This window comes from Bos indicus, chromosome 26 (assembly GCF_029378745.1).
Source record: "Bos indicus isolate NIAB-ARS_2022 breed Sahiwal x Tharparkar chromosome 26, NIAB-ARS_B.indTharparkar_mat_pri_1.0, whole genome shotgun sequence".
In the NCBI taxonomy this organism is placed as follows: Eukaryota; Metazoa; Chordata; class Mammalia; order Artiodactyla; family Bovidae; genus Bos; species Bos indicus.
The window spans coordinates 17,754,392-17,777,359 of record NC_091785.1 but is presented as its reverse complement, the minus strand read 5'-3'; the positions used below and the strand labels follow the sequence as shown (position 1 = coordinate 17,777,359).

At 35.8% G+C, this 22,968-nt stretch overlaps 1 protein-coding gene across 1 annotated transcript in view; it reads left to right on the top strand.

The window, feature by feature from the left end:
- Window positions 1–22,798, top strand: part of TM9SF3 (transmembrane 9 superfamily member 3) — a 59,020-nt gene extending 36,222 nt beyond the window's left edge. Inside the window, exons 8-15 of the mRNA XM_070781279.1 lie at window positions 578–672; window positions 2,200–2,330; window positions 10,991–11,130; window positions 13,964–14,032; window positions 16,881–17,027; window positions 17,479–17,562; window positions 17,690–17,766; window positions 21,438–22,798. Coding sequence (XP_070637380.1) covers window positions 578–672; window positions 2,200–2,330; window positions 10,991–11,130; window positions 13,964–14,032; window positions 16,881–17,027; window positions 17,479–17,562; window positions 17,690–17,766; window positions 21,438–21,505 — 811 coding nt within the window. The 3' untranslated portion in view covers window positions 21,506–22,798. The remainder of the gene's footprint in view (window positions 1–577; window positions 673–2,199; window positions 2,331–10,990; window positions 11,131–13,963; window positions 14,033–16,880; window positions 17,028–17,478; window positions 17,563–17,689; window positions 17,767–21,437) is intronic.
- The last annotated feature ends 170 nt before the right edge of the window (window positions 22,799–22,968 follow it).

Here is a 22,968-nt window from a genome sequence, read left to right as displayed (position 1 = left end):
GATCTGTATTGCCTAGATAGCATTACTGGAAGAAGAGGTTAGAAATTATTGATCAAAACAATTTTAACAGTGTAAGGGAAACTACATAGAAGTCTCAGTACTATACCATTTAAAGTAATAGTAGTCATATAGGTTACAGTACTTCCATTTTATTTCTGTCAGCAGGCAAGACTCTTTAAGCAGTTAAACTATAAAGAGAAATATTCTAATTAATTTTCTTAACAGATGAATATTCTTTGCCATGTGATGTGATTGGTTCACAAGGTTGTGAAACAGTTTTAGTGCCAGCTTCTAGTATGTTTGCCAAAGAAATGTGAAATGTTTGTTAGGAATATTATGAAATTTAACTTCAAATTAAAAAAAAGTAGGATCAGTCTGTTACCATTTACATGCAATTTTAGCTAGAAATTCATTCACTGGGCAACCTTTTGAGGTCCGCTGAAATCCAGGAATACATTTTTTCTGTTACTGCTAAATTTGTCTTTGGTATTAAACTGATGCTAATGTGATAGACTGTATGATATTTTCTTTAAATCATTGGTTTTAGTTTATCATATATGTTGTTTTGCCTTTTTAGGAGGGGGTCAATGCTCAGTACAGCCATATTTGTCTATGCTGCTACATCTCCAGTGAATGGTTATTTTGGAGGAAGTCTGTATGCTAGACAAGGAGGTAATTTCTGAGTTACTGTTTGTGTTTTTAATTACAGATGCTAATATTTCACTGTGAGGTATATGGAGTTTACAATGGGCAGGATAGCCGTTATAAAGCCATTTGTTATCCAGTTTCACATAATCTCCACCAAACCTGTTACATGTTCTCATCTACTTTTTATGGAATCCTTACATTTTATTTCCTAAAATTATGAATAATTAGTAGATTATCTCCATTGTCCACTGTGAAGTTAGGCCTAAGGAAGCTGTGGGAGAGAATGTATTTAAGTTATTATTTTGCTTTGAGGTGTCTAGTTCCCTAGCAGTGCTCCACAGGAGGCTTCCTCATGGACTCTATACCTTTACAGCTGACCATAAAGGCATGTTTCATGGTTTATGGATATATGTCTGGGCAGTGGAAGGCTAATAGGAAGGAAAGCTATTTATTTCTGTTGACCCTTAAATACTTATCAAAGGATCCTGTAGAAAGATTTTCTGTCACAATCTTTTGCTAAGGGAGCTTCATCTGAAATACCCCCTTGCTTCTTTACTGTTGTGACCTGAAAGTGATGGGTGTTCATGTATGATGTGAGGTTTCTGCCTCGTGGTGTTTCTTTCTGTGATGGCATTTAAGGTCTTTAAGTTCCTTTGTTTTTCCTATAATTGGTTGGGGTCAGAAAAGTGATAAAAGTAGTAGATTTGCATATTTCAGTTTATGAATGAAAGTTTGTTGAAAGATGTTAAAATTATATTCCTCAGAATAGAGACTTCCTAATGTGATTTTCCCAGCCCTTCCTAAGCAGTGTCAGCATTAGAGGATCCTGCCCTTCTTTTAGTAGGCTAGACATATAGGCTAGAGGAGCTCAGAGCATAGGATCATTTAAAATTCCCCCAGGATATCCTGATTTACCATGGCTTTAAAAAAAATTGGTCCTGTCGACTTAATGTGCTCTGTACTGTAAACAGATAATTCTTTGGATTGCCTGAAGGAGTATCATTGCAGATTCCTGACTGTTTTAGTTAGCTGTTCAGTTTCTCTGTTCTCCCTCTGGATATGGGAAATGAGTCTTAGCACACAGGTCTATCATCCTGAGGAAGTAAGGATGCCTGAGGTAATGCCTGCTTTGAGTTTGATCTGAAAACTAGTTAGGCTAAGAGCTGTACAGTTTATCGTCTCTAGAATAGTCTCCACAGCAGGAACAGGTTACTCAAAACAGGAAATTGAACATAAACGCGCTTTTAGTCTGATTGCAAGTGAAGAACACCCAACCAAACTTAACTTTACTACACTTGTTCTTGAAAGTTGGCAGAGTTCAGACTTAAGCGTAGGAGTATCAGATCTTACCGAGAGTAACCGAAAAGTTCTTTTCTGATTGACAGTGTCTTAAGGAGATCTGATCATGTCCATGTCCTACATTGAAAGTGTAGGAAAAGAGAGTGCTAGAAAAGAGTTGGAACTTAATAAGAGAAATAGCCACCTTTCAAACACTGATGTATGTCTGTCTACCTAGCTTCTCTGATTGTTACAGTTTCCCCTTTCTTTCAGGAAGGAGATGGATAAAGCAGATGTTCATTGGTGCATTCCTTATCCCCGCTATGGTGTGTGGCACTGCCTTCTTCATCAATTTCATAGCCATTTATTACCATGCTTCAAGAGCCATTCCTTTTGGAACAATGGTGAGTTGCTCGAATCTTACTTTTAAACTGAGAGTATATTGGTGATGGACAGGGAGGCCTGGCATGCAGTCCCTGGGGTCGCAAAGAGTCGGACACAGCTGAACTGACTGACTGACTGATAAGCATTGTAATATGAGGTCTACTGTCTCTCCAGGGTACCTCTAGACTAGGAGGTACCTTAAGTATAATAGCTGCCTTTTACTATTTGCAGCCAGTCCCCACTCAGTCCTGGAAAGTTAGGTAAAGAAAATTTTTTCTTGATTTTGTCAACCAATGAAGTGGAAGGTCAACTTAAAGTAAGACAAAAGAGAACACTGTTTATTAGAAATGAGGGAAACTGGTGAGTATGTTGCAGAGGAAGGATGATGACACACAAGAAACCTGGGTGTGTTAAGGTGATCGTTGAGTGCAGTGAAGTGAAGACTGCCTCTAACTTTTTTTTTTTTTTTGGTAACTACTATTTTTAGAACTTCACAAAAGCATTTATATTAATATTGATAACTTACATGCTATAAATATTAAAATCCTATTTTATATCTTACATGTTATCACAGAGTTTGAAATGTTGTAAAATTTTTAAGTATATTAAAACTAATGCACAGGAATACTGGTGCTTTATAGAGGTAACTCACAGTCTCTTGATTCTTCCAGTTGTTATCATTTTACTAGAAACAGAATTTTAGGCCTAGAGTAGACTTTAGTCTTGGTGTACACTTGTGCAGACAGGCACACACACATACACACACACATGTAAGTTGCAAGGTGGTTACTGTTTTTCAGAGAGGTCATATAAGGTTTAACGTCATATAGATTTAATGGCAGAACTGCAACTGGAACCCATATCTCTGTCTGAATTTTAACCTTGTTTTGGGTTTCTTTCTATCATATGGGAGTTATTGAATGGTCTGAGAAAAGTCCAAATGATTGGTTGTTTTACAGTCAAAGTTTTTCAGAGATACCTTGCATATATGTTTTTATTAAATCTTTAATAATTTTTATTTAGGAATATTTTGCAGATTGCTTCAAAATTGGAAGCTTTTTTTGGTTTATATTTTGTTTTTGCAAGCCATGGATACTGATAATGGTTAGGAAAGGGTAAAAGAATTAGTAACATTGAGAACTGGAAAATAATTTGCTTTATAGTAGTTCTAGGCCATCAGAAATTATATAGAGTCAAGTTACTTAGAGGTGATCTGCCAAATGAATTACTATCATAGTGCTTTAAAAACTAAAATTCAGATTCCATTATAATTTTTACTGTAAAGTTTTTAATTTGTTATGGTGAAAATGTTATTTCAAAGTTGCTTTGTTTCACAAAAATTATAAATTTTGCCACTCTAGATGGGGTTTTAAATGTTAATGTTCAATGTAATTTACCTTTAGATACTTTAATAATTACTGATTACTCAAATATAGTATCAGACTCTATGCTGAGCAAGAGATGATCTATAAAATTGATCTTTATTGTATAAAAGACTGACTGTTGGTGCTTAGCATCCTCCTACAATGTCCTGGTCTTAATGTCCTGGTCTTTGTAATGAAGGAATACTCCTTTGAGGTTGTAATCAGGTGTTTGGTCTAAAATTTTTTATTCCTTTTAAGAGTATCAGAATTTGTTTAGAACATGAAATGTAAGAATTGAGATATTTGACCTAGTTGTCCCTTAAGTGTTAACTACTTAAATTTGTATTTTAAGTTATTTGACTTGTTGACAATATGAAGGAAATGGTTATATTATTCTCATAAACTCCATGGTCCCTAACCTTGGATACACATAGAATCACTTGGAAGCTTAAAAATTTCAATGCCCAGGGCTTCATCCTATGCCAGTTTATCTGTCCTACTTTAAACTCAATCTCTAGTGTTTACCTGATTCTAGTTCTCAGCATCTGAGGGTGGATCTGTTAGCTGTAAAGTTCCCAAGTCCCAAATGTCTGATAAACTGGATCCCTGACTTTATTACCCTCATTTAAAATCAGAGTCTTCAAATACTCCTGTATACTCTTCCCCAGGCTTATTCTGTCCCCTTCCTTTGATCTCGTGGCTGTTGAGCCCTTTCTCTGGGTAATCTTCACTCCAGTTCTGTTTTCTCAGAGAGTCCACAATTGAGGGCTTAATTCATTCTTAGTAAGAATGACTTCAGCTTCTGTGTTGCCCTGTAGAGGCACCAGAACAATGGGGATTTGTCCAGTTGGAGTCTGGATTTTTGTCAGAATACTTCTGTTGTCCCCAGGACTAGCCCAAGGTAACATTGAAAGTGGGAGAAGTTTGTCTCTGGACCCCAGATTCTCTGGTCCTATGTACCTGTATGTAAAAGCCATTAAATCCATGCCAGATTAAACTTGTTGAGTACTTGTCAATCTTAGCAGCTTATTAAAGGTAAAAGAAACATAAATAGAGGGTGGTAGCGGTAATCTAAGCTAATGTCTAGCGTCTCGTCTTAAGGCATGATTCCTAGAGAATATTACAAAACTCTATAAGAGAGCATTTAAATGAAATTTGGGGTCGAAGATGGTTCAGAGATGAACATACCTGTTCCTGAAGTTGGCTTATCTGGCCAAGGTACTACAGAGAGTTGGAGAGAGTGTACTTCAAATTAAATTGAATCTGGTAAAGTAAAACCTTTTTCCTTTGGAATTTGTTAAAAAATGATTTAAGTGCCATACCCAGAGTTTTTGGTTCTGTGAGGGTTTCTTGGGAATGAGGAAAGGTTTGCCAGGGTATTCTGAAAAAATGTTTTAGGCATCAGGTCTTTTCTGGGTTGTAAATCTTAGATTCTTGATGGTGTTGGAGGTTTTCAAAGGACAGAGAACCAAATTGCAGTTTTAAACTCATGGAGACAAAGTAGCATAGAAACTGATAACCTTTCAATCTAAATATCATTCACTTCAGAATGCACTGATAGATTCGTGACTTATCATACTTCATGATTTTGTCTCTCAGTGGGTAGAATAGTTGATGGAGAAGTAACAGGTCATGAGCCATGTTTATCATTTTAAGGTTTGTTTTATCTTGGGAGAGGAAATACCAGAAATGTGCCCTAGGTTTTAGGAAAAAGATTTCACAAATATTTAGGGAAATGCTCTCTCATGATCCAAATATTTTACCATAACTGGGAAAATGTCATGAGAATTCAAGGGTCTCAGAAATGAAATTCATGATGTATAATCAGAAATTAACACAGTGAGGAAAGAATGGAGACGAAGATTAATGGATGGGTGCTATTTTGTGATCTCTCAAAGGTTATGAGAAGAGTACAATCAATTGACCATATATCTGTGTGGATCTATTTCTGGACTTTCTTTTCTGCTTTGCTGTTGCATTGATTGATTTGGGTTTGTTTGTTTGCTTTTCCAATATCACACTGTGTTGATTATTGTAGCTTTACAATAAGTCTTGAAATCAATTCTTTTTCAAAGTTGTTTTGGAGTTTTTAGGTTCTTTGCATTTCCCTGTAAAGTTTAGAATTGGTTTGTCAAATTCTACAGAAAAACCTGATTAGAATTCCATTAAATCTGTGGATAAACTTGGAAAGAATTCACATCTCAACGACATTGAGTCTTGACTAATGAACATGGTATATCTCTTGACTTATTTAGACATCTTTTTCTTTGTAATGTTTTGTAGATTTTAATGTTCTGGTTTTGTACAGCTTTTATTGAAATTACTCCTAAGTATTTCATATTTTTTTATTGTATTTGTAAATGGTATTTCTTAAATTAAAAATTTTGGTTGCTTTTTGCTAGTGTATAGAAAAACAGTTGATTTATGCATATTGGCTTTGCATCCTGCAACTTGGTTAAACTCACTTATTAGTTCTCATTTCTTTTTTGTAGATTCCCAGAGATTTTTTGCATATATTGTTGTGTTGTCTAAGAATAAACAGTTTTACTTCTGCTTTTCTAATCTGTATACCTTTTATTGCCTCACTGCACTGGTTAGAACCTCTAGTTCTTTTCTTTTTCTTGCCTTATTGCACTGGCTAGAACCTCCAGCACAGTGTTGAACAGAAGAGGTGAGAGCAGACTCTTTATCTTGTTCCCAGTCTTCGGGGCAAGGTATTCAGCCTTATGCCATCAAGAAATGTTACCTCTAGTTTTTTCATACATGTCCTTCATCACATTGATGAAGTTTCCCTCTATTCCTGATTTTCTGAGTTTGTTTTATTGTGAAGGGAGGTTGTCTCTTGCAACAGTTTTTTTCTGCACCTTTTGAGATGATCTATGATTTTTCTTTTTTTAGTCTGATAATATGGTGGATTGCATTGATTGATTTTTGAATCTTAAACCAATCTGGAATTCCATTGATAAACCTCAATTTGTTATGATGTGTTATCCATTTTATATATAGCTTGATTTAATTTGCTAAAATTTGTTCTTTTTGTTGTTTTGCATCTATGTTTATGAGAAATATTGATCTGCAGTTTTCTTATGTCTTTTTTTAATGGTTTGGTATCAGGATATTACTAGCTTTATATTGGATTGGCCAAAAAATTCATTCAGATTTTTCCATACCAGCTTACAGAAAAGCTCAAACTTTTTGGCCAGCCTGGTAGAATAAGTTCTTAACTTCAAATCTAGTGTTTTCTTCTATCATAGTATTGAAGTTGTCAGGAATCAGAATGAGAAGTGTTGAAAATATCTATAAGATAGGCTTCTTATAAGTATTTGTGTTTGAGTTGGCAGTGTCCTGTTTATTAGGTTGATTATTGTCAGCATGCTTAAATTGAAGCTAATTTTTATATACGTATAAAGGTATAAAATGTATAAGTAGAAAAGGAGTGATAAAAATTGTCTGCTCTGAGCACATGTCAAGGAAATACCTAAACATAATGACTGAGAAGATGATGTATTTTCTGAGAATCACCTTGTGCTAAGTTGATTCAGTTGTGTCCAACTCTGCAACCCCATGAACTGTAGCCCACTAGGCTCTTCTGTCCATGGGATGTTCCAGGCAATACTGGAGTGGGTTGCTGTGCCCTCCCCCAAGGGATCTTCCCAACCCAGGGATTGAACCTCAGTCTCTTATGTCTCCTGCATTGGCAGGAGGGTTTTTTAATCACTGGCACAACCCGGGAAGCCTGAGAATCACCCCACCTGTAAGCAATTACTGTCTTTCATCCTCAGACAGTGAAATCTATATCCTTTAGCATTCCAAAATAGCACATTTTAGCCTGCCTTTTCCCTTTCCATTTCACTCACACCACAGATTTCCTTAAAAGGCCAGTTTGGAGACAAAGATAAAATAATATTCACAATCTTGACTTGTGACTGAGATTGAGAATACTTGAGCAGTTGGTACATCTTCGGGATATTAAGGAGTACGCAGTTTTTGTTTCTAACTTGTTCTTCTTGTCGCTAGGGGACGCCCTCAACCTGGAGTGAGTCCTTCCTTTCCTACTCCCTGTTTTCACTTTACATTGATCCATGAACAAAGGCAAGAAGCTCTAAGGGAAGGCCCTATATTAGTTTGAGTTCCAGGGTTTTCACCAGTATTTTAGGCTAATAATTTTTTAACTCTTAGTTGCTAAATTTCAAGTTAAATGAAAGCTTAATGCAGAAGCCCAAGAAAGAAAGCAGATAATAAGCATGATTCTATTAATATAAATAAATTTTGCTAATTCAGTACTTAACATTTTAAGTTTAATGAAGCCAAGAAAATTGTGATGAATGCAGACCTAATATCAAGGGGTAAGATAACATTCTTCTTTAGTAACCAGTTTATTTGGTTGAGTATCAGTACTGAGAAAAATTCTGACTTCACAGATGATTTAGTTCCCTGTGACTCTTTTTTTTTTAACAGCTCGCCTTGCAGTCTCAGAGTATTTCTTCAAGTAAACTCATCCAGAACTAGGACATAAAGGAGCAGGAAATTGGTTTTACAGTTTAGTCACTAATAGTTTCCAACATACTGCTCGCATTTTTACCATGTATTAAAGTCAGGAAAAGGGGGAGGGGGAATTAAACAAATATAAACAGTTGATAATGTCTTGAGACTGTTTATAGGTTCCTTTATTGACTGTTGTTAATGCTTTGACTGAGCACACAGGCAAGGTATGCCTTCACTTCACCTGCCACCTAATTGCGTATGACATGCATGTACTGTAGTGCATTTGCTTATAAAGCTTTTAATGAGCAAATATGTGCAGGCCAGAATTGGCTGGGAGTGGGGTATGGGAAGGAAGAACAAAAGACCAGTGTAGGCCTTCCTAATCAGTGATACATTTACTAGGAGTCCAAAGATGTATATATACAGAGATAGCAGAAGAAACTTTATTCTGAAGTTTGCGTGAAATGAGTTAACCTGATTGTGGTATCCAGGTATTAATATTTGGTATAAAATGAATTTGAGTCTGTTTATTTAGTTGTTCGGAGAAGGCAGTGGCACCCCACTCCAGTACTCTTGCCTGGAAAACCCCTTGGGGGGAGGAGCCTGGTAGGCTGCAGTCCATGGGGTTGCTAGAGTCAGACACGACTGAGCGACTTCACTTTGACTTTTCACTTTCACTCATTGGAGAAGGAAATGGCAACCCACTCCAGTGTTCTTGCCTGGAGAATCCCAGGGACGGGGGAGCCTGGTAGGCTGCCGTCTATGGGGTTGCACAGAGTCGGACACGACTGAAGCGACTCAGCAGCAGCAGTAGCAGCATTTTGTTGTTGTTGTTCTTTATTTTTATTTTATTTTTATAATTTATTTTTAATTGATGGATGATCGCTTTACAACACTGTGTTGGTTTCTGCCATGCATCAACTATTACTCAGCCATAGGTGTACATCTGTCTCCTCCCTCCTGACCTTCCTCTTGCCTTATTTTTTTTTTACAGTTAAAAATAATTGTTTTAAAAAGCTATTTTCAAAAGGATATTCAAATCAAGTGCTTGTGGAATTCCTAACTAAGACTTTTTTCAGCAGGACTTGAGGGTTGTTCTGCGGAACAGATGGAAGCTACTTTGCTAGACCATGTCATCCCCATGTGAATGTTTTCTCAACAACTTCTCTTCAGGCCTTGTTTGAAATTAGAGTTCTGGTAAATTAGGGGAAATATGTAGGTCTCTATTACAGTGTTTTAATATTTATGAATTTTATATATTTAATGGTAGCAAAATAATAATTTAAAAAACAACAAAAATTGAGACAGAATTCAACCCCTAAATATGGGATATGTATAATTCACAATATATCCTAGCATTTAAAATATCTTTAAAACATCTGCCTTTTTTTATGTTTCACCTTTTCTTATTATTCATATAAGCAAAAATTCATATTATTAACAGGTCTGTACGGAGATACCACTGATTTGAGTTTCTAAGTCTGAGCTTTAAAATGGAATGTCAGAACTCGTAACTCTCCTACTTTTATACAAGTTTTGCTGGGCTTCCCTGGTGGCTCAGATGGTAGAGTCCGCCTGCAATGCAGGAGACCTGGGTTTGATCCCTGGGTTGGGAAGATTCTCTGGAGGAGGACATGGCAACCCGCTCCAGTGTTCTTGCCTGGAGAATCCCCATGGACAGAGGGGTTTGGTGGGCTACAGTCCCTGGAGTCACAAAGAATTGGACACGACTTGAGCGACTAAGCACTACCTGAAAGGAAAATGTTGATACTCTTTGGTTTGTTTGAATACATGCAAGCACACATCAGGATATAATGAAGATGTGGAGTTTTCAGTAATGTTGCTTCCAGGTAGATTCTTTCCTTCTCATGTCATCACTGTGGATTTTCTACCCCACACCTCTTCATTTCTCTCACAATTTTCTTCACAATTTCCATTCAGCTTTTCTCTCACTTTTACTTTTTATTTATTAGAACCCCAAAATATATATTTGAGAGATACTAGAGGTGATTCAGTTCTGTTTCAGTTCCAGAAGTTCAGAGTGAACTAATCCTAATTTACATGCTGGCTGGAAGGAACTTGAGTGTGTCTTCGTAAGAATACAAGTTTATATAAAAAAGAAGAAAAAAATCACAAAAATAAATGCTTCCTTAACTTTGGTTCTAGAATCTCTGTATGGTCTCCCCTGTAATGTTAGACTTTGGATTACTAATAGGCAGAGAAATACTCATTTTAGTAATATACTATATGCATAAATAGTGATGTTCTCTTATTTGTAAGATCCTAAGGCACTGTAGAATAGAAACGAGCAGACAGAATGAGACAGGAGGTCTGAATTGAAATCTTAGTTTGGCTGCCTACTAAACTGTGTGATCAAGGGAAGTCATGTAGCCTCTCTGTCTCATTTTCTTCACCTGGGAAGTAGGAAAATAACACTTGTAAAGGTCCTTGAGCTTATTAGGAGCTCAGTGAAGTGCAGGCAAGTAAATAAGTTGGTTATAATGATAAAAGATAAAGGATATGATAAAATCATGACAGCTGAAACTGAGAAAAAAGGACTGTGGCAGGGGCAGTGTGAAAGAACAGGAAATAGCAGGAACCACAGTTGATAGGAAATATGGTTTAACTTGTATTTAGTTTAATTCTAATATTTTAAAGCACATTCTTTTCCTATTGCTATTAGTATGTATTCTGCACAATTTTAACCCATTTTGAATTTAAACATTTTCTTTTATAATCAAATTGCATTTAAATTTTTCTATCCTTTTTATTTGTTTTTGTTAATATTATTGTTCTCTGAGTAATCACACACATCTTAATTTAATTTACAGGTGGCTGTTTGTTGCATCTGTTTTTTTGTCATCCTTCCTCTAAATCTTGTTGGTACAATACTTGGCCGAAATCTATCAGGTCAGCCCAACTTCCCTTGTCGTGTCAATGCTGTGCCTCGTCCCATACCGGAGAAAAAATGGTAAAGAGAATGTTAAATTTTTTTGATTGCTTCTCACAATATATAAATTCTTAAGGCTATTGCATATACATAACTTTTAGAATTGGCATGTATTTATAAGTTTAAACTTAACATTTGTCTTTTTCTTTCTCCTTCAACTTATATTGTTAGGAGTGGTAATAAATGATATCTTTATTTTACTTTTTGAATATTAGTGCCATTCACAGAGAAATCAAATGCTTTGGTCAGTACACTATTTCATAGAGGGGGATAGAACCTAATGCAGCAGCTGTTGTATTACTGCAGCCTATAAACCAAATCTGTTTTTATAAATAAAATTTTGTTGGAATATAGCCACGCCTGTTTGTTCCCATATTGTCTGTGATTGCTTTTCCACTATAGCATCAGAGTTAAACAGTTATGACAGACACCAACCATTATCACCTGTAGAACAAGAAATATTATCTGAGCCTTTACAGAAAAAGTTTGCCAACTCCTGGCTTACAGTTTCAGTGTCCTTTCCACATTTTTTATTCAAAACAAAATTGACACACATTTAGCCATATATATTTTGAATCAGGTGAGAGATGAACTGGGGCTTCCCAGGTGGCACTAGTGTTAAAGAATCTGTCTGCCAATGCCAGAGATGCGAGAGGCCAGTTCAATCCCTGGGTCAGAAAGATCCCCTGGAGTAGGAAATGGCACCCCACTTCAGTATTCTTGCCTGGAAAATTCTATGGGCAGAGGAGCCTGGCAGCCTCCAATCCATAGGGCCACAAAGAGCTGAATGTGACTGAGCACATAATTTACTGACCTACATTCTTTATCTTCACTTCTGGGATAATATAGTAATCTCTTAGATACAGTTTGTCATTTTATGCACAGAATGTGGTTTTGAGGATCTCCCATAATTCAAGGTTTAATCCTGACAAAAGGTGACAGGTATTTCTGTTTAACAGCTAAAGCTATTCTTCTACTGCAGTAGTTTATAGTTTATAGTTCATTTAGTCAGCTTTGAAATAGTGATTCTTGATGGATTTTTAACTTGAGATGGTTTATATTTTTTCAACCTTGGACATAAAATGAGATATCACTAATATATTTAGATTTCTAATTTTTGTAATTCAAATTTGAATAAAATGTGAACTCACTGTGTATATGTTTTGCCCTTTTAAATTAGTATATTGAATGGTTTAGTGCTGATTTATGCCATTCTGCATTCTTTATTTTACTAATTCTTCTGGACATAAATAGAACAATCTTACTGCATATTTTTTTATTTCCCATCTCGTTTAAACAGCTGTATGGTAGACTCTACATATTCATAATAGGGGATATGTATTGAAATGCTTCTGTTCATAGATATTTTGCTATATTATAAATATTACTTATTTTCAAGTACTTATACAGTCTTTTGAAGACCTGGAGGTATGTAGACATTTGTAGAAGTGGAAGCTGGATAAAATAGCCCCATAGTTTAAAGGAGAATGATCTGTTCTAGTCTTAGGAATTATACATGTTCTTTTTTTCCTCTTTTTTTTTAGATTAGTGCTTATGAGAACGTCTGTAGCCTGTGTTTTAAAGTCAGTTTTATCTTCTTCAAATTCAAGATTAGCCTGTTAAAGCCCATTGATAACCTGATCTTCCTTCACTCATTACTGAGGAGGATAAGATTAAAGGAAAAGCCTAGTCAGAAATCACAAAAGTTCCTCTGGGTCACTAGGCTGGTGAAAGAGAGGAAGGAGTAACCTGTACCCTTGCTAACCATGGGTCACATTTAGGTGTAGGAAAAGCTCACGTGTCTCTTCATTTTCTACATGTCATTATATGGGAACCGAAATCCATATCCTAGATCTGACAGGCAAGTTGTTTTTAACCTCTGTGGATCTTGACTTTTTATAAAAGAAGGAAAGGAGACAGGATAAATGATCTTTAATTTTTTTTTTCAACTCTCAAACTCATTTTCTTCGTAATTTTGTAGTTTGTTCATGTCAGAAATGGTAGTTTGCTGTCTTTCATGTGCTGTGGACTGTGCCAGGCACTGGGAATACCTAGATGAATAGCTTCTGCCTGCCAGAGTTTATAATCTAGTGAGTAATTATATAAGTAATTAGTATAGTATAGTGTGGTAAGTGCAGCCTTGGAGTTACGTTCAGGAGGCAGTGGAAGAACGCACCTCTGCCTGGGAGACTTGGGAAGGGCTTTATAGGGAGAACACTTGAGCCAGTACTTGCAGGAAAAGAAATATGAGACAAGGGAAGGCATTCAGGGTTGGAGAATTACTGACTGCAATCAGTAAATATTTGTTGAGTGAATGAATGAGGTTTGAATTTTATTTTTGAGTCATTCTGTGATTCCTTTTACAACTTAGAACTCATAATACTTGAATAGTATAATTCAAGCGAAAAGGAAACACTGAAGCAAGGAAAGCGTGAGCACAGACACTGGCAAGGCCGCACTTGGGGAAGCGCTATTTCAGATGGGGAGGCAGTTCCAAAACGTAGACTGGCTTTCTGTAAGTAAAGGACTGCAATGTTTAGAAGTTCCTGGGAAGTACAGATCAGGAGGAGAAAGAGCTTTTCTTGAGTTCTGCCAGTAGCAAGAATTTTTGTTCCTGAAATTCTTATCTTGGGCTTTAATGCCCAAAAGAATTTTAACTATAAAATTCTAACTATGGCTAATTTGAAATCCCCTTTCAATATTGTGCCTCTTTGAATTTTTGTTTTTCTCTTTACTGGCTTATTTCTGTCCTTTAGATTATTTTTAAGTACCAAGTATTCTGATTCCTGTTATCAGAGTTAATATAATGTGGAAATCATACTAGAAGTTTACTGTTAATTTTAATATTTTCCAGGTTCATGGAGCCTGCAGTTATTGTTTGCCTAGGAGGAATTTTACCTTTTGGCTCAATCTTTATTGAAATGTAAGTTTTGGCAATGTATTTATGTTTCAAGAGATTTCATTGTAATAAGATACAGGAGAGATAGGAGTTAGGGTGGCTCCCCCTTCCCTCGCCCAGAGCCCTGCTTAGACGCTCCTCGTAGGTGCTTTGGTGAAGCACCTGTCATGGTGTGTCATGACTGTCCCTCTACTGATGTTTCTCACTAAACTCCTCTCCTTGAGGGTAGAGACTAATTCTGTTCTCACTGTTTCTCTAATATGTGTAGCGCTTCTGTAAATATCTGTTGAAAGAATGGGTAATAGATAAGGTAACTAACAAGCAGAAGGGAACAAGAAAAAGAAAAGAGGTTAAAAAAACCCTTTTTGTTTTAATGATTGCTTCGTGACATTGTACAGGAGACAGGGATCAAGACCATCCCCATGAAAAAGAAATGCAAAAAAAGCAAAATGGCTGTCTGGGGAGGCCTTACAAATAGCTGTGAAAAGAAGAGAAGTGAAAAGGAAAGATATAAGCATCTGAATGCAGAGTTCCAAAGAATAGCAAGGAGAGATAAGAAAGCCTTCCTCAGTGATCAATGCAAAGAAATAGAGGAAAACAACAGAATGGGAAAGACTAGAGATCTCTTCAAGAAAATTAGAGATACCAAGGGAACATTTCATGCAAAGATGGGCTCAATAAAGGACAGAAACGGTATGGACCTAACAGAAGCAGAAGATATTAAGAAGAGGTGGCAAGAATACACAGAAGAACTGTACAAAAAAGATCTTCATGACCCAGATAATCACGATGGTGTGATCACTTACCTAGAGCCAGACATCCTGGAATGTGAAGTCAAGTGGGCCTTAGAAAGCATCACTACGAACAAAGCTAGTGGAGGTGATGGAATTCCAGTTGAGCTATTTCAAATCCTGAAAGATGATGCTGTGAAAGTGCTGCACTCAATATGCCAGCAAATTTGGAAAACTCAGCAGTGGCCACAGGACTGGAAAAGGTCAGTTTTCATTCCAATCCCAAAGAAAGGCAATGCCAAAGAATGCTCCAACTACCGCACAATTGCACTCATCTTACACGCTAGTAAATTAATGCTCAAAATTCTCCAAGCCAAGCTTCAGCAATATGTGAACCGTGAAATTCCAGATGTTCAAGCTGGTTTTAGAAAAGGCAGAGGAACCAGAGATCAAATCGCCAACATCCGCTGGATCATTGAAAAAGCAAGAGAGTTGCAGAAAAGCATCTATTTCTGCTTTATTGACTATGCCAAAGCCTTTGACTGTGGGGATCACAATAAACTGTGGAAAATTCTGAAAGAAATGGGAATACCAGACCACCTGACCTGCCTCTTAAGAAACCTGTATGCAGGTCAGGAAGCAACAGTTAGCACTGGACATGGAACAACAGACTGGTTCCAAATAGGAAAAGGAGTACGTCAAGGCTGTATATTGTCACCCTGCTTATTTAACTTATATGTAGAGTACATCATGAGAAACACTGGGCTGGAAGAGGCACAAGCTGGAATCAAGATTGCCGGGAGAAATATCAATAACCCCAGATATGCATATGACACCACCCTTACGGCAGAACGTGCAGAGGAACTCAAAAGCCTCTTGATGAAAGTGAAAGAGGAGAGTGAAAAAGTTGGCTTAAAGCTCAACATTCAGAAAACGAAGATCATGGCATCTGGTCCCATCACTTCATGGGAAATAGATGGGGAAACAGTGTCAGACTTTATTTTTCTGGGCTCCAAAATCACTGCAGATGGTGACTGCAGCCATGAAATTAAAAGACGCTTACTCCTTGGAAGGAAAATTATGACCAACCTAGATAGCATATTCAAAAGCAGAGACATTACTTTGCCAACAAAGGTCCGTCTAGTCAAGGCTATGGTTTTTCCAATGGTCATGTATGGATATGAGAGTTGGACTGTGAAGAAAGCTGAGCGCCGAAGAATTGATGCTTTTGAACTGTGGTGTTGGAGAAGACTCTTGAGAGTCCCTTGGACTGCAAGGAGATCCAACCAGTCCATTCTAAAGGAGATCAGTCCTGGGTGTTCTTTGGAAGGACTGATGCCAAAGCTGAAACTCCAATACTTTGGCCACCTCATGCGAAGAGTTGACTCATTTGAAAAGACCCTGATGCTGGGAGGGATTGGGGGCAGGAGGAGAAGGGGACGACAGAGGATGAGATGGCTGGATGGCATCACTGACTCAATGGACGTGAGTTTGAGTGAACTCCGGGAGTTGGTGATGGACAGGGAGGCCTGGAGTGCTGCAGTTCATGGGGTCGCAAAGAGTTGGACAAGACTTAGCAACTGTGTAGTGGAATTAGAGGAAAGGATCTTTTTTGGTGTAAAATCATAGTGCCCTTTCTCTTGCAGTCCTGTGAAAATGACATCGAGCTTTCTTAGGCTTTCTTTTCCTAATTATTTTTATTTTTCTAATTTTATACATTATTATCATATCAAACCTTTTTAAAAAATTTAATTGGGTGTTTTATAAACTGCATTGCTTGTATAGTATTGTATGTAGAAAAAAATAAATGAGAATTCATTTTTAAAATATGAATTTTTAGCTATTTTCATTTTTCTTTTCCACAATACACTCGTAAAGCTTCAAATTTATTCAGTTTACTTAGAGATGAATACCCTACCCTGCTAATGAATCTGTTCTTGACAGATTATCTAAGAAAATATTTTTGACGGAATTGTAAATGATTTAATGAAAGGGGAGGAAGGGAAACTGTTGAGAAAGTTGTTTGAAAGAAAAATACTGAGATTTAAGTGATAACTAAGGTGCAAATGAGATTTAGCAAGAACAGGGTGAGTTTTATGAATAAAGACTGGAAAACTATGTCTGTGTTGGGTTGCATTTAGGTATTTCATCTTCACCTCTTTCTGGGCGTATAAGATCTATTATGTCTATGGCTTCATGATGCTGGTGCTGGTCATCCTGTGCATTGTGACTGTCTGTGTGACCATCGTGTGCACATACTTTCTACTAAATGCAGAGGATTACAGGTGGTGAGTACTTACTTCTGGGAAGAACTTCTGGGGACCGTATAATTTAAAATAAGATTGCATTTGAAATGTATCATGTGGAGTAAAAATCTATATACAAATTTTCTTAAGATAGTGTAGGAGTTTTTTCAATTATAAAAATACTGACGATTTTAGAGAAAAAAATAGTATCAGTCAAAAAAATTGGGAGTATTAATGAGGGTCACTATTTTAAACATGAGGAGACATTTGAAAAAGGAAATGGTTTATTTAGGGTCATTTATAATCGGAAATCTGGCAAAATTTAGGATCTCTCCTTCCATTTCTTAGGCTTTCTCCTTGTTGATATATTTAAATGCCATTATACATGCATTTGTTTTTAAATATATAGAATCATAAAGGATGTTTTTATAAAATGCTTTGCTTTAAAATCTTCCAGTGCCATCCATTCAAAAGAGTTCCTTTTTTTCTTCAGGCAATGGACAAGTTTTCTCTCTGCTGCATCCACTGCAATTTATGTTTACATGTATTCCTTTTACTACTATTTTTTCAAAACAAAGTAAGTGGAGACATTTTCTCATTTTGTATTTTGGAAACTAAGTTTATCATTTTAAATGCTAGGATTTAGGCCTTATGTTGAAAGTAAAAATGGATATACTATATATAAGTTTTTGGTTTTATTTCAGGATGTATGGCTTATTTCAAACATCATTTTACTTTGGATATATGGCGGTATTTAGCACAGCCTTGGGGATAATGTGTGGTAAGTTCTGAAATTCTTGGAATATCATGAGTAAATCTGAGTGTTTCTGAATCAGAAAAATACAGTATTGGAAACTGAGAAATAACCTTCTATTGTTTGATCAGGAACACCAAAAGAAGCTCAAACATCTGATTTCAGTCCTTTTAACTATTCCTCAAAATCTAATTTATTAACTCTCTGATTTCTTTAATTTCCTGTTTTTAATAATTGTGTATAGCACTATTTCCCATACCACAATTAGTTTTTCATTCATGTTGAGAATTGCCTTTTTTTTTAATAAGCTTAGATTTTTTGGAACAGATTATTATGTAAACAAGTTAAGGTTTTGGCTGAATGATTTTTGTTTGGAAGTTTCTGTTCCCCTGTTCATTGAGGTAAAAGTGTCCAGGAGGCAGCACAATTGACTGATTATGATACATACTTGGGTGCTTGCAGACTGAGCTTACGTTCTGGCAGTGCAGTCTGTGGTTCTATACCTTGATCCAATTCCCCAAGGTCTCCAAGCATCTATAAAAGGAGGATAATATCAGAGTCTTCCATTAAATGGAAGAGGTAATAGTTTTCACCATAAATAGCGTGTATAGTACATATGAAATAGCTAGAAAATGAAGAAAACTTTTTAGAAGCACCATGAAAAATGGAAAAGACATGGTCTGGAAAGCCTAAGAGACCTGGAGTAAATCTCCATGCTGCCACTTAACCTTCTTTGTGGCCGTGGGAGGGCATATTAACCTAAGTCTCATTTTCTAATCTATAAAATGGGCATATCTTTCAGAGTAATTATCTGTAATAGTGTCATGTGTATAAAGCAACAGGTATAATGCAGGCCTGTTACTAGGTGGTGAGACATATGAGACGTGATGGGGAGTTTTGGTGAGGAGCAAGACTTTGGGGGGCCAGTCTTGATTGTGAATCCTAGTGCCCCTACTTAATAGCTAAATTTTTTGAATGCTTTTCCTGTTGAAATTTCATCTTGCTGCCTGACAGTCCTGGCACGTTTACAGTTCCCTGCTGTTCTGGCAATGTCCCAGCATTTATTCTTTAATGGGTTTATATGCCTTTAGTGCTAATCTGTTTTTGTCGGGGAGGGGAACGAGTTCACACTGAAAATGATTAAAATGTCATCATAATACAAAAATTACACGTACTCATCGGGTTATGTTGCTGATATGCTTTTTCAGTCAGTAATTGAAAGAAAAAAATATTTTTGTTTAATGTAGGAAAAAATAATTATGTGAAGGGGAAATAATTAGATTGCTGCAGATTTTATGTTTTGAGCATAGCATTTTAGTTTTAAAAAAAATTAAGTTTGGTGTTACTCCCAAGACATTTATTTTTCTAGAGAGCATATTCAGTCTCTTCCTTTTATAAAGTAATATTTTATAAGATTATTCTTGATACTCATAAGATTAAGAAAAATGATTCTCTAGATTGACACTATTTTGCTTTTAAGCATATCTCTGCTGAAAAGGGAACAATATTTTAAAAGTCTCGAAAATTGAATTTGCTTATTGGACTAGTACTGTATTATACTAGTTAAATTTTTGATTCTACCTAAAATTTTACAAATACTTTAAAAAGAATTCAGGTTTTTAAAATTGAATGGTTATTTCCAATTATCTTGTAAGGACTTGTATATAGCTATTTTAAAATGAATTACCACTATTTTCAAGTATAATATAATAATTTAATATTTAAAAATAAGTGTCTTTATTACAAAAATAGGTTTCCTTTATTGTCTGGGTGGGTTTTAAAAATATTTTCGATATTTTATTATGGGGAATTTTCAAATATATACAAAAAGAGAAACAGTAGTATATATGTAGTGAGTCCTCATGTACCTAACACACCTAACATCAGTAATTGTCAGCTTGTAGCCAGTCTTGTCTTATTTTTGTTTCCACTTTACCTCCTTTTTTTCTGATGTAAATCTCGAACTTCATGTCATTTTAGCTGTAAATATTTGTGTGTGTGTGTGTATGCATGTGGGTATATTGATACATCAAATGTGCAGTGTTTATATAATTATTATATAGCTATAATATATAAGAATGCAGTTATATAATATATATATATATAATTTCCTAATGTGCTCAAAAATTCACTTAGTATTCACTTTTATCCCACACGTCCTCATTTCTTTTTTAATACAGTTTGCATCAAGATCCAGTTAAAAGTCCATGCATTGCTTGATAAAACTGTCTTTTAAGCAGCTTTAAATCTATTGACGTTTACTCTCTTTTCCCTTGCAGTTACTTAAGAAACTTAGGTTTTGGTTGGTTGGTTTGTTTGAAATCCTGTTGAGTTTTTCACACTCTGGGTTAGGCTGATTGTATCCCTAAGGTGTTATTTAATGTTTCTCTGTGTGCTTCCCCCCATATTTCCCGTAAAGTGGTAGTTAAATCTATAGACCTGATCGTACTCAAGAATACTTGTCCAAGAACACTTAACAGGTGTTTTGTAAACTTTTATAAGGAGGCACTTAAATGTCTGATTGTCTCTGTGAGGTTAGCAGCCGTTGATAATTATTGCCTAGTTCTTCCATTAAGTCATTAGTGGTTACAATATTCTCATTCCATTGTTCCTTTTATATTTATTAGCTGGGACACTTCTCTAAGGAGAAACCCTTTCATCAGCCATTTGGTTCCCTTGAGGTACAGTTTTCATATGTATAGGAAAGGCAGAAAGACTTATTTTTTCCTTGCGTACACCAGTTGGGTGAATAAAAGTTAGTTCAAGTTAGTCAGTTAGGTGTATGTGTGTATCATTAACTCATGGAAGACTGACTTTTAGACTTGATGGTAAATTCCTAAATCTAGTGTAGAATCTTCTCTATCATACGAATGACCACCTGTCTTGTCCTAAAGATCTCTTAGTATTTACAGTAAAGAACAATACAGTTCATTCATTCATTCAACAAATATTTATTGAGTATCTTATCATGTGCCGAGCACTTTTTAAGGGCCAAGAGGCAGAAACTTAATTTAACAAAACAGATTAATTTAACACCCCTGCTTTCTGGTATTTTGGGCCCTGTTTGAGGCTAATTATTTCAAAAACAGCATTTCAGGATTCCTGATCTACTTATCTGTGTCTCTCATCCATGCCCTCAAATGCCTACCTTTCTACCAATCACAGCTTCTACAATTTAAATGTAAAAAAGAAGCCATCAGAAATGTGTCCTCTCTAGAGCTTCAGATGCTGTTGGGCCATGGGTCTCAGTCCTTCCCTGAGAGAACCCCCAGTCACTTCTTACTAAATTATCCATAAGTGTATCATATTGTTTGGAGAACATGTTAGTATTGTTTTAATAATCTAGAATAATCTATGCTTAAATTTTTAAAAAACTTATTTTTTTCATTTAATGAATGTCATTCTGAAATTATTCTCTTTTTAAGAGATCATTTTAATTCATATAGTTCATAATTCATGTAATAATTGATATTTAACTATAAAAATGTTACATCAGGCCGCACTTGGTATATGACAGCAACAGGGGATTTGCAAAACAAGTGACACTATTTTAGTAAGTTTAGGGAGGATGCTAACATTAGATGTTATCTTGCAAAAAGAATAACTTTCTAGAGCAGAGAGCATTTAGTGTGTGTTTGTAAATGAGGGGTACTGCTCTGTGTGTATTTGTTTCAAAACATCTTGTTTTATCTTTATAGGAGCAATTGGTTACATGGGAACAAGTGCCTTTGTCCGAAAAATCTATACTAATGTGAAAATTGACTAAAGACCCAAGAAAGCCTGGAACTTCGGATCAATTTCTCTTTCACAGGGGTGGAACTTGGACAGCGAAAAAAAAAAAGCGCAAGAAGATTTGGGCTTTAACTCTGGGTACTTTGTGGGTCTCTTTCGTGGATGGCTTAAGTAACATCTATTTCCATTGATCCTAGGTTCTTACTGACTGCTTTCTCCAACTGTTCACAGCAAATGCTTGGATTTTATGCAGTAGGCATTACTACAGTACATGGCTAAACTTCCCAAAAACTAGCTCATTAAAGATGAAATAGACCTGCTCTCTTCAGTGAAGAGGACAAATAGTTTATTTAAAGCATTTGTTCCAATAAAATAAATAGAGGGAAACTTGGATGCTAAAATTACATGAATAGAAATCTTCCTGGCACTAGTGTTTCTACAATACTGAAAAATGATGTTCCAGAAAGATTACTTTTTTCTCTTATTTTTACTGCCATCATCAACCTATTGTGGGACATTTTTATATATTGAACCTGGGTTCTTTTTTGACCTGCTTTCCGCGCCCCCACCCCCCCCCCCCAATTCAACTGCATCTTTTTTTTTTTAAGAGAAAATTTAAAAATATTAAATCCTGCATGTAATATATCTGCTGTCATCTTAGTTGGACCAACTTCCCATTTATTTATCTTAAAACTATACAGTTACATCTTAATTCCATCCAAAGAAGATACAGTTTGAAGATAGAGGTGTACTCTCTACAATGCAATTTACTGTACAGTTAGAAAGCAACTTGTTAAATGGAGAAGATATTTGTTTTTATTAAACATTTTGAGATTTAGATAAACTACATTTTAACTGAATGTCTAAAGTGATTATCTGCCCCCTCCCCCCAAGTTAGTCTTACATCTTTTTTGGGTTTGAATGAAGGTTTTACATAAGAAATTATTAAAAACAAGGGGGGGTGGGTAATAAATGTATATAACATTAAATAATGTAATGTAGGTGTAGATTCCCAAATGCATTTGGATGTACAGATTGACTACGGAGTACTTTTTTCTGATGATGATTGGTGTAGAAATGTGTGAATTTGGGTGGCTTTTTACATCTTGCCTACCACTGCATGAAACATTGGGGTTTCTTCAAAATGTGCGTGTCATTCTTCTTTTGGGAGGGGGGATTATTTTCTTTTGTTTTTCTTCTGAGACTCCCAAAAGGAGCCAAATTTGTAATTTAGAAACATTTAATTTTGTTAATCCTGTCTGGGGCACTTAAGTAACATCTAAAGCATTACTGCTTTAGAATGTTAAAATAAAATTTCCTGACCAAATTGTTTTGTGAAAATACATGTGTTTGCAATTTGAAGATATCTTTTCAAAAGACAGTATTACTGAATGCAGGGTTGTTTTTTTTTTTTTTATCATGCTTTTCTGATACAAGGGACCCATACTTTAAAATCCCCAATATTGCTTTCATCTAGATTATCCAGTGCAGTCACAA